Source organism: Triturus cristatus, chromosome 4_1, assembly GCF_964204655.1.
Source record: "Triturus cristatus chromosome 4_1, aTriCri1.1, whole genome shotgun sequence".
NCBI lineage: Eukaryota > Metazoa > Chordata > Amphibia > Caudata > Salamandridae > Triturus > Triturus cristatus.
The window spans coordinates 311,965,633-311,982,971 of NC_140585.1; the positions used below are offsets into that span (position 1 = coordinate 311,965,633).

Consider the following 17,339-nt stretch of genomic DNA (forward strand, 5'->3'; position numbering starts at 1 on the left):
TCCAGTATTGCCTTTAAGTCTTGAAGTTGGAAAGTATCCAACTTTATGTTTGAGGGCAACAGTACTTTTTCTTAATTTTCTTCTTTCTCCTCGTATTCCTCTTCTTGGGGATTGAATACTCTTTTGAAAACGCTGACGTTTCTCTCACAGCTGGACTGACTGATTTAATTGAAGAAGCTTTGCTTTCTATTTCTTTAAAACATAACTTGAGCAATTCAAGTGAAGGTTTTTGTGGGTTTTTTTAAAGGTCACCTACTGATACTGAAGCACCTGACCCAGGCACCAATCGGACTATTTATCTGTACAGAAGGAATTCAAGGAAACAAGCTAAACCTTCACTGACAGCGATTTGACCAAAAACGTATGGATGTCTTTGTGGCATTCGACTCACGAAGGGAGCTCCAGAAATTATCAAGCAAAAGAAGGAAAAATGTTACCTGTAACTTCGGTTCTCCAGCATTGGATCTTTCGTAGATTCACATGCTTGAATTATTCCCCGTTTGCAGAATAATTCCAGCATGTGAATCTATGAAAGATCCAATGCTGGAGAACCTCTTTGTGGTACTTTTCAGATCAAACCCAGAGGGAGAAAGGGTGATAAGGTATTGCAGGCCCCCAAACCTTGTAAATAGGTGCTTTCTATCATGTACTTGCAAATGTGCAGGCCTAAGGTTTTCACTCATTAACAGGCAACAGAGTTTCTCAACAGGGGAGGCGACCCGCGTGCTAACAGCGAAAGTAGATACCCACTCAGTGACCAATGCACCAAATGCCCAAAGTGGGTAGAATTAGTCCCGGGAACATTAACTTCATTGGTTAAAGCGTACCCACAGGGCATTTCCACCCACTAGCTCGTGGCAGGCATAATGTGGACCTGTGGAAGATCGGGAGAGGACTGAACCTGCTGTCTGACACCTACGAAGAGCCAAGAAGACTGGACCAGCTCCTCTATCCCATGTATCCAGGATAAATATGTGGACTTCAAGGCTCATAAGGCTGGTCTCCTGTTCAAGCTACAGAGATACAACAAGCAATAGGAAGCCTTTCCTGCAACTGCCCAGATTATCAGAGGCACCTGGACATGACTCAACCCGATTCCCTGTGAGCCTCTTAAGTGCCTCACTAGAGTGCCTGGGGGCTTTAGAAGTGTACTCCTCTGGTGGATTGGGACTTAAAAGACTAAATCTTTGACCAGGGCAAACCTTGTTAGTGTGAGGTTTCCTCTTTTTATTGACTTTGTGTACAATATTACCACGAAAAATTATATTGCACATTTATGTCTAATGATCAGAAACACTCTTAAGACAGTTCTAACCTGCCTCTGTTTAGTCAAAGTAATTATTGTGTTTTAATGCAGTATCTACAGTGCTAACAGTGTGCTGAGCTGATTTGTTTACTGAAAGGCCAAATGAAAGCAGTGTCCAGACAGTCACAAAGAACACAGGGGTACTGTGCATTATGGAGTATCTACCGGTGGGCAATCTGGTCTCTTAGGTGACCTCTAAATAACTCCAGGTGATCCCAAACTGTCCTGAGCAACCACAAATGGCAAGGTCATATACATACGTGAACAGCATGAGACAAGGAATGAATACAGATGAGGGTGAGCTTCAATTTGAGAGCCCTCTGGGTGCAAATATGCTGACTTGGAGCCTTGTCAGTGTCCAAATGCTACACGCTGCCTTGGTGATGGATAGAGTCAGTTTTTGGGACTGGTCTCATCTACGGCCTAAGCTGGCCTCGTATGGCAGTACTGACATAAGCTAGCCGTTTCCTCCTTTCTCCCTGTGCTACAGTTGCTATGTTATAATAAGAGGACCCATATTTAACCTCTAACCTATGTAGGTGAAACATTAGTATTCTGAGAGGGCTAGTCTTTGTATGGTTTTTTTCTTACCTGAAAGGATATATTTCGTCAGTTCTATTCTTTTGGTTGCTCTGCTGTCAGAAACCTTTTGCCAACATCCTACTTACCACTTGTCCACCAGTTTTTATATGTTGAAGAAAAAGGCCACTGTCTTTACCAGCAGACTCTAAATCACACCCTGTTTTCAACCAGGATAGTGAGCTCCTGTTCCTGCAGTGCTTCATTTGAAGGGGAAAAAAAAGAAAAAAAGGTGCCAAAACCAAGGTGTTTCATGGGAGCTTGCATTACTCACTGCCAAATACCAGTGCCAACAATACCTACCAATGACAACACTCCAGCAGATGGGATAATTTGTACCAATTCCATTTCACCCAAAAGTTGTGAGAATGGTCTGCTCAAGCTGGTATTATTTTTTTCATTTGTATTGAATTGTTACATACTGTTGCTGATATGCTATGCTCAAAAATAGATAGACAATGCCACCATGTGAGGGATTGTCAGAAATAAACGCTGGTGCTGAGCCACCAGCAAACACCGGTTCAAATTAAGCACTTTGTTCCTTCTATTTTGTTGATACCCTACATCGCAATTAATTTAAACAACTCTTCGTTCAAGCATGAAATGTAACTTATCAATAGCCTTACCACAACTTTCCTATTTTACAGGTTTGTGGCTTTCTCGTTCGGTTTGGTCTCATTTATTGCTTTATTTGATGGCTTGATGTGTTTGCTTTTGGGGGCAGGTGACACATCTTATCGTATTTTTACTTTGCTGCACTCTATACTGCCACCCTGTTTTCCCTGGGTGACAGCTTTGTTAATGCCCACCCATATTGGTGCAGCATGTGCCACTTAAATTAACTGCCCCTGCCCTGTCCCTCCAACCCCACTGTCAATATTGCTGCAACATTTTCCAGGCTGAGACTGCTCACCTCCCCCCACCTTTCCAGTATATGGACAGCTTGTGCCTCCTCCTCCTCCTTTACACTAATAGTCCTTCCTTTGCTGAATGATCATTCTTTTGTCAGGAATGTGTATTTGTTTCAAGGATTGAAGTAACTTCATTAACAATGCAATCCCTGCTGACAGTTTCAACAGGAATTTAAAGAAGGTCTCTCCTTCTGCCACAAATATTATTCACGATGAGCTTCAGCAGTGCATTATATGTGGCAGACCGTGGAAGTGACCACTCCACACAGAGCCTGCGTTTTATGTCTGGAGACTCTGCATCCAGCAACTTATTGTGCTTTCTGACTATAATTCACCCAAAGTCACTGAGGACCTTTACTTTATCATGGATCAAGAAGAAACCAGCACGAAAAGAGCCCTGGAATTTATAGCTTGACCAAGGTTGTTACTTCGGGCACACCAAACTTGGGCTTTGGGGGCCGGGTGTGTGTATGGAGAGTGTACTATGGTAACCAGTGTCCTCCCACATCTAACACTAAGATCCAGATTAAAGAAGCCCCTGTACCCACAACAACTTCAGAGACAGAGGTCTGGTAGAATGCTGAATTTTCAGCAACCAGACAGGGGAAACAGTAGCTGAAGTATCACAAGAGCCGGGGGCTCCTCCCCTCCACCGCTTCTGAAGTGCTGAACGCCTGTACCAGGGCCTCATACGTCAGAAACTGGCCCTGCGGCAGCTTTGACTGTGCCACCATCTCCCTGTAGAGCAGCAGGACTCCCATATGAAATCAGTCGCACGTCGGCACCAGCCCAACTTCCATCCACTCACTCATCTGCGTCACTGTAAAGTGGGACACAGGTTCACCCTGAGTGAGGCCACCAAGCAGCAGCGCTGGGGCATAAAGTAGACTCTCCCCAGTTCGTCGGACACATCTGCACCAATAGGTGAGCACAGCCACCTGTAGAGTCCCCAATGGTTGGATTCTCACAATCGGCTGAAGCAGGTAAGCCAGTAGGGCCACTTGATTAGGTTCCAGCTCGATGGGGCCAGCTCCTCCTGATGGGCGCCATCTTGCCAATGAGTAACCCATTGGAGATGTGCTGCCATGAAATAAAGTTCGAAGTCCAGGGCTCCCAGCTCACCCAGCGGGAGTCAAAGGGTGGATAAGGTCACCCTGTGGCGACCCCCTTCCAAGATCAGTTCCCTAAGTAGGGAGTATTTGCTGGAATCAAGACCCCGGCACATTACCAGGCAGGTTTATGAAGTAGAAAAGTAACCTCTGTAGCATCATTATTTTTGGGATTGCTGTATGCGCCATGGGTGGTAATTTGCATGACCTCCAAAAGGGAGCGCACAACTTTAGGGAGCGCAAGGCCCCTACCACATTACTTTCTCGCAAATCTTCCAACCTGGTAGATCTGGATTCCCAGGTACTTAAAGGTGTACTTATGGGCCGCTGCCCTGAGCAGCGGGGGGGTTGAGCGATTAAGAGCCGTCTCGAGCATGCAGTTGAAATCCAACTCCGCACCCACAAGAGCAACGCATCAGCATCAAGGAGACTCAGAGGCACAGAAAGTGAATGCAGAAACGCAACTTGGTCTTGGTTAGGTGCACATACACTACCCAGCGTAACCGGGCTACCACATAGTCTGCCCGTGACCAATGCATAGCATCCATCCTGGTCTATGGTAGTGGACATCGCCTCAAAGGGGACCTGCACCAACAGGAAAGCCCCCTTGGCGTAAGCAGAGTATGTTGTCGTAAATACCTGCCTTCTCCCGCAGAGCTACAAGCGTACAACCTCCACGCCTAAAAGATGGGTTTCCTGAAGCAAAGCAATGTATACTCCCCTACGCCTGAGATATCTATGTATGTTGTGTCGCTTAGCCGCAGACCCCATTTCTTGCATCCCATGACAGGAGTGCGAAACCATGGACGGCTCATCCACAGCTCATCTTGGTAGTGCAACTGTGTCTCTCCTCTACACCCGTAGCTCCCATTGCAGCATGCATATCAGTCACAGAGACAGAAAACCAACAGGCCATCCCCAAACATTCCCTCCCAAACAATCCAGCAAGGGCTGTTAACCTAAACTGTAGGAACACAAACTGTGGTACAATCATGTCTCTACTCAACCTCCTAAAGTGGCCCAGTGAATGGGGGCAAGAGTGCTGAAGGGGATCAGATTTGCACCAGCCCCAATTTGGCTTACCGGCCCTTAGGTATACTTGTGTAAGTAGTGCAGTTTAAAGTTCACAGACTAAGTGGGGGGTGGGGGGAGTCCCCCATGTGTCCAGGAATGCAGGCCATGTCATTCCAGGCCACACCTCTCCGCCCACTGAGGCACCACATCCCCCATCCGCTGGATTACCAGTGTGTATCAGTATGTCTTCCCATCCATTTCATGCAAGGGGGGGGGGGAATGAAAATAGGGCGCTGTCAAGTGGAGGAGGCAGCATCTATTACAGTTAAACAGAGTAGTGAGAATCTAAAAAATTGTACTGTTCAATAAGGGAACAAAAAATAGGAGCGGTCGGAGCAAAGTCGCAGATAATATAGGCTAAACACTATGGACCAGTGTTGTTAATCTGTATGTAACCAGAAGGTGGAAATGTATCACAATTACACTAAGAAACAAACGGCTTCTTGTGGATGCTTGGACGGAAACACCCCAAAAAAGTAACATACACAAAAGGAAACAAACCTAAAGAGACAAAAACAATTATGCCTAGGGTGCAGTATTCATAGTTCCAAAGCATCTATAATCGAAAGAGTAAAGAGTAGGACAACCCCTGAGGGGAGAAAGGATGCACAGACCTGTGACATGGACTAATGGAGGTTAAATCCGGACTCCAATGACACAATCCAGTGAGACAATGCAGGGTTCCTATACAGACTTACCCAGATGTCACATTTTCCAGGGAAGAATCGCTCGGGGATGCGGGCGGCATACAGTAAGGCCCCAGTGATGTAAAGGGTGGCCATGAGAAACAGCCAGCCAACTTGACCCATTGTGGCGGCCCTCAAGAAGCCCTCGGCGATGACAAAGTGCAGAGTAGGGATGATGCCACTCAGGCCTAGTCCGATAAAAACCCCTAAAACAAGTACACAAAGAGAAAATGAGAACTGTGTAGAAGTTAAACAGACAAGACCAATAAAAGCACAGCTTTTTCACAATGAATGTGTGCCTCTTGAAATTTGTGACATACTCAGCATATGTTCACACCACTTTACTACATATTTACAGCAGCAGTACTACCAGAATGAGTCTCAAAAGGAAATGTCTTAGCAACATTTCCAGCTGATTCAATATTTGCCCGTTGTCCAGATCCAATTAAATTCTAATCATAGGCTGATTATTATTTGCAATGCACATACAGATGCCAGGGGTCCAGCTTAAAGGTGCAGTAAACTTGTGGTGTGTGGTGCTCCTATAGCGTGAACCCAGCTGGAAAGGCAGTGAAGCACTGTAGAGGATCAAAGACAAGCATACAGTCAAGGGAGGAGAGCCAGCGGATTATTGGATTCTTACTGCATTGTGATGTAGAAATCTATTTAAAAAGGGGTCTCTTCAACGTTTTCTTAAATTGGAGTAGTGTTCCAGAGGGGGCTGGACTGAGAACCAAAAGCAGCCGTGAAATATTGTACCAAAATCCCCCTCCACCCCACCAAGAACCGACAACAATTAGCTTGTCACTTTACAAGAGTTCAAGAGATAAAGTACGATTCGGGGGCTTTTTGTTTTAGTTTTCTAAATTTTGAATTTGAGAGATATTCACATTGTCAGAATGTCACATGCATATGTCTACACAAGTAACTGCACAAATAACCATTTGTGCATCACCTACTAATGCCTTTATTGTACTCAAAGGACCTCTTGAATAATGAAATACTGAGGAAAAAACAGTTTTATGCTTTGTGGCTTGCGTGCAGTTCCTTGATCCCAGTTTATAACTTGCTCAGCTATTTTTTAAGGATTGTAAGTTGTGACCTACTGTCACATCAAAATCTTTGTAATGCACTGAGCTATACAAATATAATAAATCTGTGATCTGTTACATGCTGTGGCATGCAAAGGGCACAATAACTCGTTATGCTATTTAATGAGGAATCAAAATTTTGTCAGAAAGTGCTCTCCAGCAAGTTCACTGACCACCAAAATTATGCTACTGCTACTGTGCAACAGAGCTTTCTGGGCATACAAAGAGCTCTATAGCAGGAGCCTTGAGCTCATTAATTATTTTAAAATGCAATTTAGATAGAGCTATCATTTGAGGAGCTGTTATAAGACCACGTTCCTGGCATGTGCGATGTATAATGCTATTGACACTAAGAGTTCCGACTACGGAATACATATGTCAGTGTACTGTAAGTTTGCAACTATGGTTACAAAATTAATAAAAAATAATTTAAAAAAAAAAAAAAAAAGTGCAATTTGTTTGGGATACTAAAGAAAGCCACAACAGAGTTCATATTTGTTCTTGCAAAATTCCAGCAGTGTTTTTTGGGTTTTTTTAGGTCTCGCCTAGGCAGCGCATGTGCATCCTCTTTGAGACATTTTTTTAAACCATTTTATTGGTATTTCCATTCTGTAGTTGCATTCAACATTTTATCATGTTAGAGTTCCATGCGTTATGTTACATTACATCTCAAGAGAGTTTTAAAAGGGGATTACAGATATGTTAGGGTGAACTATCCATTGTATAGTAAGAGTTCAGGTGTTCTGAAGAGAAGAAAATAAGTTACTTACCTGTAATTTTGGTTCTCCAGTATTAGTACCTTTCATAGATTCCCATTGCTTGTATCATTCCCTGTCGTCGAGATAAGTTTCCACGGTATACATAAAATAGCCATAGAAATTAGTACAAAAGAGAACTAGCCCTAGGCCCATTCTAGTTTTGCAGCATATCCCCCTCTTTTTGTAAAAGAGACCAAATAAAATGAACAGCCAATCAGAATAGCCTCACCCCTTGGAACCTTCGTGAGAGAGCCTCAGATGTTCGTAGCCATTGTGTAACAGTACAAACAGAAGGTGCTGAAGGCCAAGCTTTCCCAGGGGAGGAGGGTGGGCGCATGGAAATCTATGAAAGTTACCAATACTAGAGAACCAAAGTTACAGGTAAGTAACTTGTTTTCTTACTCCAGTAGTGGAACTTTCATAGATTCCCATTGCTTGTATCAGAATAGCTAGCAGTTGGAACGTACATTTTGTGAAGCAATACAATCTTATAAAACATTGCAAGATGCATCATGTTTAGTACAGATATTAACCTCACACAGTCAATGGGCAATAGAACATTAACCAACATAAGAGAAGAATCAGAAATAAGCATGTAGACTTGCAAAATGTGCGAAGAGCGTAAGCATCTAGAAGGAAGGAGGGTTAGAAGGGAAAGCTCACCACTCATTGAAAGAGATTCCTTAGGACTGCTTGTCCCACTGCAGCGTCACTACGCATTGAGGAATCCAAGCAGTAATGCCTTGTGAATGTACTGCTCCAAGTCGCTGCTCTGCAGATGTCCCCGATAGGAACTCCGGTGAAGAGAGCCGCTGAAGAAGACATAGCTCTCGTAGAATGAGCCTGGACCCGCCCTTCAAGGGGCTTGCCAGCTGCTTGGTGACAATATTGGATAGCGCTGGCAATCCAACGAGCAATCCCCTGCTTCGAAAGAGGAAATCCTTTACGAGGATCACTGAAGGCCACAAAGAGCTGTGTTGACTTCCTGAAGTCCTTGGTATGCTGTAGATAGAACTTCAAACATCGTTGAATGTCCAGAGAGTGGAGCTCCCTCTCCGCTGGAGTAGTAGGCCAAGGAAAAAAGGCCTTGAGGGTTACTGGTTCATTCAAATGAAAGTCTGAAGGTACCTTCGGAATAAATTTAGGATTACTTCGCAGTACCAAAGTCTTTCTTAAACTGCAGGAAAGGTTCCTGAACAGTGAGAGTGTGCAGCTCACCCACTCTTCTGGCAGATGTTAAGGCGAGAAGGAGGACCACTTTCCATGAGAGGAATTTAAAGTCCGCCCTATGAATAGGTTCAAAAGGATGCCTCATAAGCTGAGTAAGAACCAAGTTAAGCTGCCACAGATGCGGTGGGGGCTTGACTGGAGAGAAAACCCCAACTTGGCCCTGGGACATCGTCAGCAGGGAAGGAATCGGCTGCAGATGAACTGGACGGTCCAGGGAGAGGAGGAGAAGTTCCGTAAACCAAAACTGGCGGGGCCACCAAAATCATTTTGCAGGGTTCCGCCTTGAGCTTCCGGAGAAGTCTGGGAATCAGTGGGATCAGAGGAAAAGCGTAAACAAAGGCGCCTGACCAGGCCATCGAAAGCGCATTCCCCAACGATGGTGATGCCTGCTTGAGTAGAGTCGTCATTTTTTGTTCTCCGGAGTGGCCAAGAGGTCTATGGGCAAAGTGGCCCAGAGTCGGAAAATCTCCTCCAGAGTGGCGTGGTCTAACTCCCACTCGTGGCTAACCGATTTCAGGCAACTGAGTGTGTCCACTGTTTTGTTGAGGACACCTGGAAGATGCTCCGCTGATAACGAGATCTCCTGTTGGATTGCCCATTCCCAAATCGCCTGAGCCTCTTTCGATAACCAACGTGATCTTGTACCCCCTTGCTTGTTTACGTAGTGCATGGCCGTTGTGTTGTCTGTTCGGACCAGGACAGATGACTGCCGTATCTGCGGAAGGAAGGCCTGCAAGGCGAGACGAATCGCCCGGAGCTGCAACAGATTGATGTGAAGCAGATGATGCTGGGGCAGCCAGCGGCCGCTTACGTGAAGGTCTTGTAAGACCACTCCCCAGCCTTCTAGTGGGGCGTCTGTTGTAATTATTTGAGGAGCTGGGGGGACTCTGAAGTTGAGACCTTGGGAGATGTTGTCCTTGTTCGTCCACCATGCTGCCGCATCTCTCATAGGTTGAGTGACTAGGATCTTATCCTCGAAAGAGCCGTCTGCCTGGCGCCACTGCAAGTCCAGTTGCTCCTGGAGGGGGCGCATTCGTAACCTGCAATGGGGAATTAGAGGAATGCAGGACTATATTGACCCGTGGAGGGACTTGTAGAGGCAAACTGAAAGTGACTCTTTTCGTTGCAATCGACGAGCCGTGGTTATAAGTTTAGCTTGTCTTTCCCTCAAAGGAAACTCTTTGCAGTGAGATGTGTCCAGAAAGGCCCCCAAGAACCGGGCTGATCTGGACAGGCACAAAACTGACTTTTCTGAGTTGAGCTGAAGCCCCAATTGATAGAAGAGCTGTGTGCAGGTCCTGACAGATTTCTCTGCTGCGTGATGAGACGGAGCTTTTAGCAACCAGTCGTCCAGGTAAGGGCAGACCTGGAGCTGCTGCTTCAGGAGAAACGCCGCCACAGGGGCTAGCACCTTTGTGAAAATCCGCGGGGCGGATCTGAGTCCGAAAGGCAGAACCATGAACTGAAAGTTGCTCTTGGCTACTGTGAAGCGTAAGAACTGCCTGTGGGCTGGGTGGATGGGGACATTAAAGTATGCGTCCTCGAGGTCCAGAGTGGCCATGTAATCTCCCGGATTGGGGAGCCGCAGAATATCCTGTAAGGAGACCATCCGAAACGAGAGCTTGATGAGATAGATGTTGCGCTCCCTCAGATCTAAAATAGGGTGCCATTTCTCTACGGTCTTTTGAACTATTGGGATGGTTCGGAATGACTTTCTGCATGGCTCCTTAGAGTCATACAAGAAACACTCAGACTGCACCGTTGGTACGAGCAGGTCGAATCTTTTAGACGCCCTTTCCATTAGATTATGGAAACCCCCAATATCTGCAGGGGAGGGTGGGGACTCCACCGGCTCTGGAGCAGGACAAGCGGGATCTGGAATGATGTAATCATCCCACTCCCTGTCGAGGTCCGGAACAGTTACGGTCCCCTGGTCATCGTCAGATGTATCATCCTGGACAGGGATTACTGGCTGCGGTTCTGGAAGCCCAGGCAATGATGTTTGTGGAGCAAATTGGGGTGTAACAGGATGAGCAAGCGGAGTAGCTGGTACTTGCACTGCATACGGGGCCGGAGAATGTGTAGGAAATCTCCTCCGGTAATCTGATAGCATGAATTGTAAGTCTGTGATGAGAGAGGATGGCACACAGACCATCTCATGGTGATAATCCTCATGAGACCTTAACGGGGGCTCATAGTGTTGCTGATCCATATAGTACTCTTCCGAGTCCGTGTCCTGGTATTTCACATTTAGCTGTGATGGGCTAACAGCAATACCGTAAGGTCCATCCTCTTCAACAGAAACCTCATCTTCTAGAAGGAGAGCAGGAGGCAGAGGTGTCACCCTCCTGGGAGAAGGCATCTCCGGTGTAATGCGGCGTCTCCGAATCGTAATCGCCACATCTTGTATCATCGACGAAGCCGTCGATGACGATGTTGGAGCTGTCGACGAAGCGAAGGAATACATAGACTGGATCGGGGTCGAGACCGTTGTCATACTCAGGGGAGAAGCCGTCGTCGACGTGGTAGCCGTTGCAACCATCATCGCTGTCATCCTCGTCAACGTGGAAGTCGTCGGTGTGGCCGTCGACGACAGAGTAAACAGCATGTAAGAGCCTGGCGTCGTCGAAGCCGATCCTTTAATCTCTGGTGGAAACGAGTAAACTCTTGTTGACAATCCCGTTGACGGAGCCAAAGGAGATGTTGACAAAATCTTCGAAGTTGTCGTCGACGGAATGGATGTTGCCGTCGTCGACGAACAAACTTTTTTCTCAGCTTTTTCGTCAGATGAGACTGAAGCTGGTTTCTTAAAAGTCTTTAGCTTTTCAGAAGAAGAAGAAGGCACATAGCTTGCTTTGTTTTCCAGTGCCACTCCTGGGACAAGTCCTTCCCTCTCCTTTACACCTTGGTGAGGAGATTCAATGGGACTAAGCCTGTCAGACCTATGAGAGGTCTTCTGTAAGGCTTTAGAAGGGGGGTCTGAAGAAGTAGAAGGAGAAGACCTACCCCTCTTTAGAGACCTCCTGGATGAAGCAGCAGAGGAAGCGTCATCACTGTCACTGGAGACAGGATCCTTTCTTGAGCCAAGTTAACAGACGCCCATCACGGCCTCGCAAGGTCTTCGTGGAGAAGGTACGACAAATTTTGCAGTCTGCCGCCTTATGGTCAGGATACAAACAATAAATACAGTCTTTATATTTGTCCTCCAGATACAGCCTCTTCTTGGAGCGGGTGGGCACAAGCCTTGAAGAGAGCCTTCTTCTCCTTGTCCGACATGTTGACCACATAGTTTAGATGTTGTAGAAGAAAAAACAGGTTCAAGATAAGGGTAAACAGGAAAAAACTGAGCAGAGCTCAGTGGAGACTCCCTTGCACAACATGCAGTCGAAAATCTGAGGCTCTCTCAGGAAGGTTCCAAGGGGTGAGGCTATTCTGATTGGCTGTTCATTTTATCTGTGTAACGCCCTGAACGTCTCAGGATCGTTTAACAGACACGACAATGAGGACGCAACCACTAGTGAAGGGTTAGTTGTTTTAATGAAGGCAAATATAATACAAAGAATAAACAAAAGTTATAGTCACTGGAATCCTCCAGGCTAAGTACGTTACCAGCCCACAGCACGGATGGTCCTAACCGTCCTCTGCATATACGCCGGTCCAGGCGTATGCCAACAGAGGGCAGAAATGAAATGGCCGACAATGCCAATCGGTAGGCTGTGAGGGGCACGAAGAGTGTTGGGGAGAATCGAGGAGTCAGGGAAACACCCAGCCGGGGTCTCTACCTGAAGGGAGCAGCCGCTCAACCTCTTCCTCAGACTGCACCGGGACGCGGAGTCACCTCCTGGTGATGCGTCACCGATACCCCAATCACAAGCAAGAAGACTGAACCGAGAGCAGCCGCTCGATCGATCCTGTGGACTTCCGAGTCTGTAACGCGGCAAACACCTCCTGGTGTGCGTTACAGCTGGCAGTCCCTGTGTCTCTGGTCGGGCTGGAAGTTACGACTCCAACCAGCAAAAGCGCCACTGCGCTTGGACTCAGCCGAGTCAAAAAGCGAAGCTCAATGGTTGACCGGTAGAGCTTCCGGGTCCTTCACAGGTGACGATGGGGCAAGACACGGCCCAGGGAGTAACGACTCGACCTACCTCCGTTCTTGCCTTACTGGAGCACCACTCCGGAACACTGCTCTTCACGAAGCAGGTACGTCGGTGTGAACACAATATCCGACAGCGTTGTACCTCCCGGTTCCTCCCTTTATAGGGCGTGTTTTCCTTGAGTTATGTAACAGCTCTCCTGTTTACATAAGGGCGTGTTTCCTTGAGTTATGTAACAGCTCTCCTGTTTACATAAGGGCGTGTTTCCCTTGAGTTATGTAACAGCTCTCCTGTTTACATAAGGGCGTGTTTCCCTTGAGTTATGTAACAGCTCTCCTGTTTACATAAGGGCGTGTTTTCCTTGAGTTATGTAACAGCTCTCCTGTTTACATAAGGGCGTGTTTCCCTTGTATGACAGGAATTCTTGACAATCTGGTCTCTTTTACAAAAAGAGGTGGATATGCTACAAAACTAGAATGGGCCTAGGCCTAGTTCTTTTTTGTACTATTTTCTAATTTCTATGGCTATTTTATGTATAACGGGGACTCCCATCTCGATGACGGGGAATGATACAAGCAATGGGAATCTATGAAAGTTCCAATACTGGAGTAAGCATGTTTTCTCCGCTTCTGTCTCTTCGAGACATGCTGTATCAAGGATATGGGCTTGAAAAGGCACCCATCTTTTTCATTAGTTCCTCTTGCTGCCCTTTAGAAATGCTGGCTTTTCATTGGTGAATACACTTAGTAGTTCCTCCTTTTTGAATTTTGTACCCTCCCATGAGGACAGGCCCTCTTACATGTGTTCTTACTGTTCAGGTTATTTATACTTGGAGAGAACTCTCCTTTTTTTTTAGTTGGCCTGCCTTTTTGCTTGTTAACTTTTCTGTTTACTTGTGCAATGAAACTTCAATTGTTTAATTTGCTTGCCTCTCTCTCACCCCTACCACAACACTGCTTCGGTCTCTTTTCTCCTGTGCCTCCCCGTGCCCCTCCCACAACACTGCTCGTAGGCCCCCACCACCATCCTGAGGCCACTGCTGTTTTGCTCTTTGTTTAATTTGAGCAGTCTAACCCCTCTGCTCGCCCCGAGATTGGGTTTGAATGCTTATACTATTTTTAATTAGACACATGCTTTGAATTCTTATGTTATTTTAAATTAGTAGTTTTATTTATGCAACGAGCTGCTTCTATTTATATAACACAGCTATCCATGTGCTCAATGTTGATCCGACACCAGAGTCCAACACAGATCCCCAGCTTCCTAGTTGGCAGTTCTCACCGCTGAGCCATATAGCTTTCCATAGCCTTGTTGCAGGGTGCAGTACCATATGGGGCCAAAAGAGGTTCCAAGGGACACCCAGTGACAGCCTATGGTAGTAAACCCTCGCAACATTGCTTGTTTTTCTTCGTGGCAGCGCAGCTCTAGTTTCTTGGAGAGGTCGGTGCTTGTTTTTACATTGGAAAAGGAGTGTGTAGGCAATGCTTAAAAAAAAGTATCAGAAAGATTGCGGTTGTGCGCTTCTGAACAGTATTTTTTTACTTATACATTTATTTTACATTGTTATTCATGTGCTTTTCTGTCATCTGAAAGTCAGTACGTCTCTTTATTATTTATTTATCTTGGGAAGGGAGGGTATCTAGGCACAACTTTCAATTTCTTTTTTTATCTATTGGCAAGGTAGCCTTTGTGCTATTGTAAAAGCAACGTGTTTATTTCCTAGGAAAAAGCTACATTTTCTTTGTTCCTTTGTCGTTGGTAAAGTTAACAATTCTTATCCTCTGCACACGCTCAATTTACAAGTTAAGTAGCAAAGCATTGCATCAATAAAGAGTAAAGTTCTTGTGTTTTTCTTGTTTTTTCTTTAATCCAAAGCACGCCCAGCCAACACGTGTTTCGTCGAACGGGGAGGACCCCACCACTTCTTCAGGGCTGTATGGCTGTACAAAATTCTATGTTCTGAATCCTCTCTGCCGGTTCTAATTCCAAACCGGCTGGTCACAGGGGACAACTTTGCAGCTGGGGACCCAGGTTCCAGTCTCGTGGGGAGGCCTACCATCCTGTGATTTTGGGAAAATCACTCAATGTATATGTGCCGAAAAAATACTTGCATGTAGTTCACAACTGCGATAGCAATCTTTACAACTATGCTAATTTTCACCTCCATATAGCAAAGCACTCTCCTTTCTAAACACAGTCTCATAGTATTCGTCCCCCTCCCGCCACTCCTGACTCAATACTGTCCTATCCATAACGCTTCAACAACAAGCATTTGTAATGCAATAGGTCTTGCATTACTGAAAGTTTGAGCTATTGGCATTGCATTATCATTTGCAACGCCAATAGCTCAAACTTTCAGTAAGGTGGGACCGATTGCATTGCAACTGCTTGTTTTTTAATGTTGACTGTCAGATTCGTCTCCTCATGACTCTGCTCCTTGTGGCTTCCCTTGCAGGCAGAGCGCCTACCCAGACTGGAGTGAGAGTGGAGGTCCGCTGATGGCCAGCATCAACACATGCCACAGCATCAAAGTTGGTCCCGACCCTATCCAGCCTCCTGGGGAAACGCCCAGTGACTGATGGGGCCAAGTCCGGGCCTAGTTCCTGGCCATAGATCTAAAAAGCAAGGTTCCTTGATTTTTCTATTACCATAAAAATCAAGAGGAGCATACAGACTAAAATTCAAAACTAAAAAGTAAAAAAGAAATGCAGAACATCACATTTATATACAATACTTATGGCTACAATAGCGCAGAAGAAGTAGGTGGTTGCAGGGGTTCAACCTGTTGAGAGACAGAAGCAAGCTTGTGGTTTTTACAGTTGAATTTTATTTTGTCCTTGAAACTGATAAATCTACTGATTAGCATTAGTCATACTTCTAGGAAGGCTGTTCCAGAGTGCTGTCTCTGCCACTTTTAAAGATCTGCCTCCTTCATTTGGACACATACAATTTAGACCATGAACAAAGGGAGGGGTGCGAATGGTCGATGGAAATGGAAACCATTTGACATGTATTTTATGGATCACGCAATAACGTTTCAGATCAAGTTGAGAACTTTGTGTTGGATCTGGTGAGTCAAGTTAGTTGTTTCATGGCTCACAGGACTTGGTTTCTCTTAGGTAATGACTGATGCAGACGTCTCTGTTCTGCATCAACTGTAGTTTCTGAATATGGAGTTTTATATTAATGTGGCACACCACACAGTAAAAACAATGTCCTTCATGATAAAATATTTAAATGATGTGCATGATTTCCTGTTCTAAGATCTTTGCATGGAAACTGTTGCCCAAGAATGCTGAAACAGCAGCCCTGAAGAAAATCATTACAGGTATCCAGACCCATAAACAAATGAGATCATTTGACCCTCAAAGAAGCCTGCAAATGACAACTTACCACCCCTACCCAACGCTTTAGTATATGGAACAAAAAACTGCAGAAGAGAGGTCAGGCTTTTGCCTACACTTCCTCTTATTTCCTATCTTAGGCTTGATAGAAAGTCCGGGTTTCAGGCTCTTTCTATGAGTCGAATAGTAGGGATAAACATATGTCATACTATTATGGGCATTTAGACCTTTGCAGTATTTCATATATTCATTGTGAAGTGCCTCAGAACTACAAAAATGACAGGAGTATACCGGTAAGGCAGCTGAGCCTTTCATCAGGGTACCAGGAATACAGGTTTTAACATATTTTTCAATTTGAGACATTCTCGAATGTGAAGGACAGAGGCATTTTAACTCACAGAAGGTGAACTGGTAATTTCTAGATGCAACACTGAAACAGAGCAATTTTGTATCTTCAAACTTATTTAACGTTGTTGTGTGGAGTTTTTTAATGTTCAATGTAAACCTTCCTACATGTATTGTAAGGTTTGAAACGGAATAGAAAACGAATAAATGAAAACAACTGGCAAGACTGACATAGGTGATTTCACAGTTTAGGTCTCTAAATTAATACGGCCCTTCCTCCTAATGTGTTTCTCTATGACAGTTCACAAGCGCATTTTGAATAGTACAGTATATCGTTCTACAACTCTTTCATGAATTAAATGTTTGTTGGCTGACCATATGCCTTGAACTAAATGACCCCGCCAACCAAATATAGGCACACCACACCCCTTTATGAACCTGGAGAAATACAGCCCCACTCTCATTAATTCATGGAGTTGTAACTGATGTCAGGGAGCAGTATGATAGCAGGCAAGCCGTAAAATGCATACTGCTCCAATACACAGAAGCGTCTTGTTATCCGAATCACCAAGACATTTTTAGGTCTCGCCTGGCTTGGGCTGCGCACATGCGCAGTCTCGCTGGCGAGATTTAACGTTTTGTGGTATTTTCTTTAAAGGGCTTTAAGCCCCACCCCTCTTTTCCATTGGCCGGCATCACCGTTTATGCTAAATGGTGGCCAGCCATTGGAAAAGAGCTGTTCATGACGTTTTCGTTCGGCTTTTTAAGCCGTCCCATTTGGACGGGCTCGTCTGCCTTCCGTGCGTCGCGAA

General features: G+C 45.4%; 1 protein-coding gene and 1 long non-coding RNA gene across 6 annotated transcripts in view; one reads left to right on the forward strand and one right to left on the reverse strand.

Annotated features, from left to right (window-relative positions):
- LOC146854853 (uncharacterized) overlaps nt 1–17,339 on the forward strand; it is a 271,373-nt gene that overhangs the window by 164,269 nt on the left and 89,765 nt on the right. Inside the window, exon 5 of one of the 2 annotated variants that reach the window (XR_014981233.1) lies at nt 14,714–16,751. The exons of the other annotated variant lie outside the window; for it this stretch is intronic. This is a non-coding gene — a long non-coding RNA (uncharacterized LOC146854853). Of the gene's footprint in view, nt 1–14,713; nt 16,752–17,339 lie in introns of those variants that run through there. 2 annotated transcript variants of the gene reach the window in all.
- ADIPOR2 (adiponectin receptor 2) overlaps nt 1–17,339 on the reverse strand; it is a 542,630-nt gene that overhangs the window by 38,381 nt on the left and 486,910 nt on the right. For all 4 annotated transcript variants that reach the window (XM_085652231.1, XM_085652226.1, XM_085652230.1 and 1 more), the window contains exon 7: nt 5,678–5,871. In XM_085652231.1, coding sequence (XP_085508357.1) covers nt 5,678–5,871 — 194 coding nt within the window. The remainder of the gene's footprint in view (nt 1–5,677; nt 5,872–17,339) is intronic.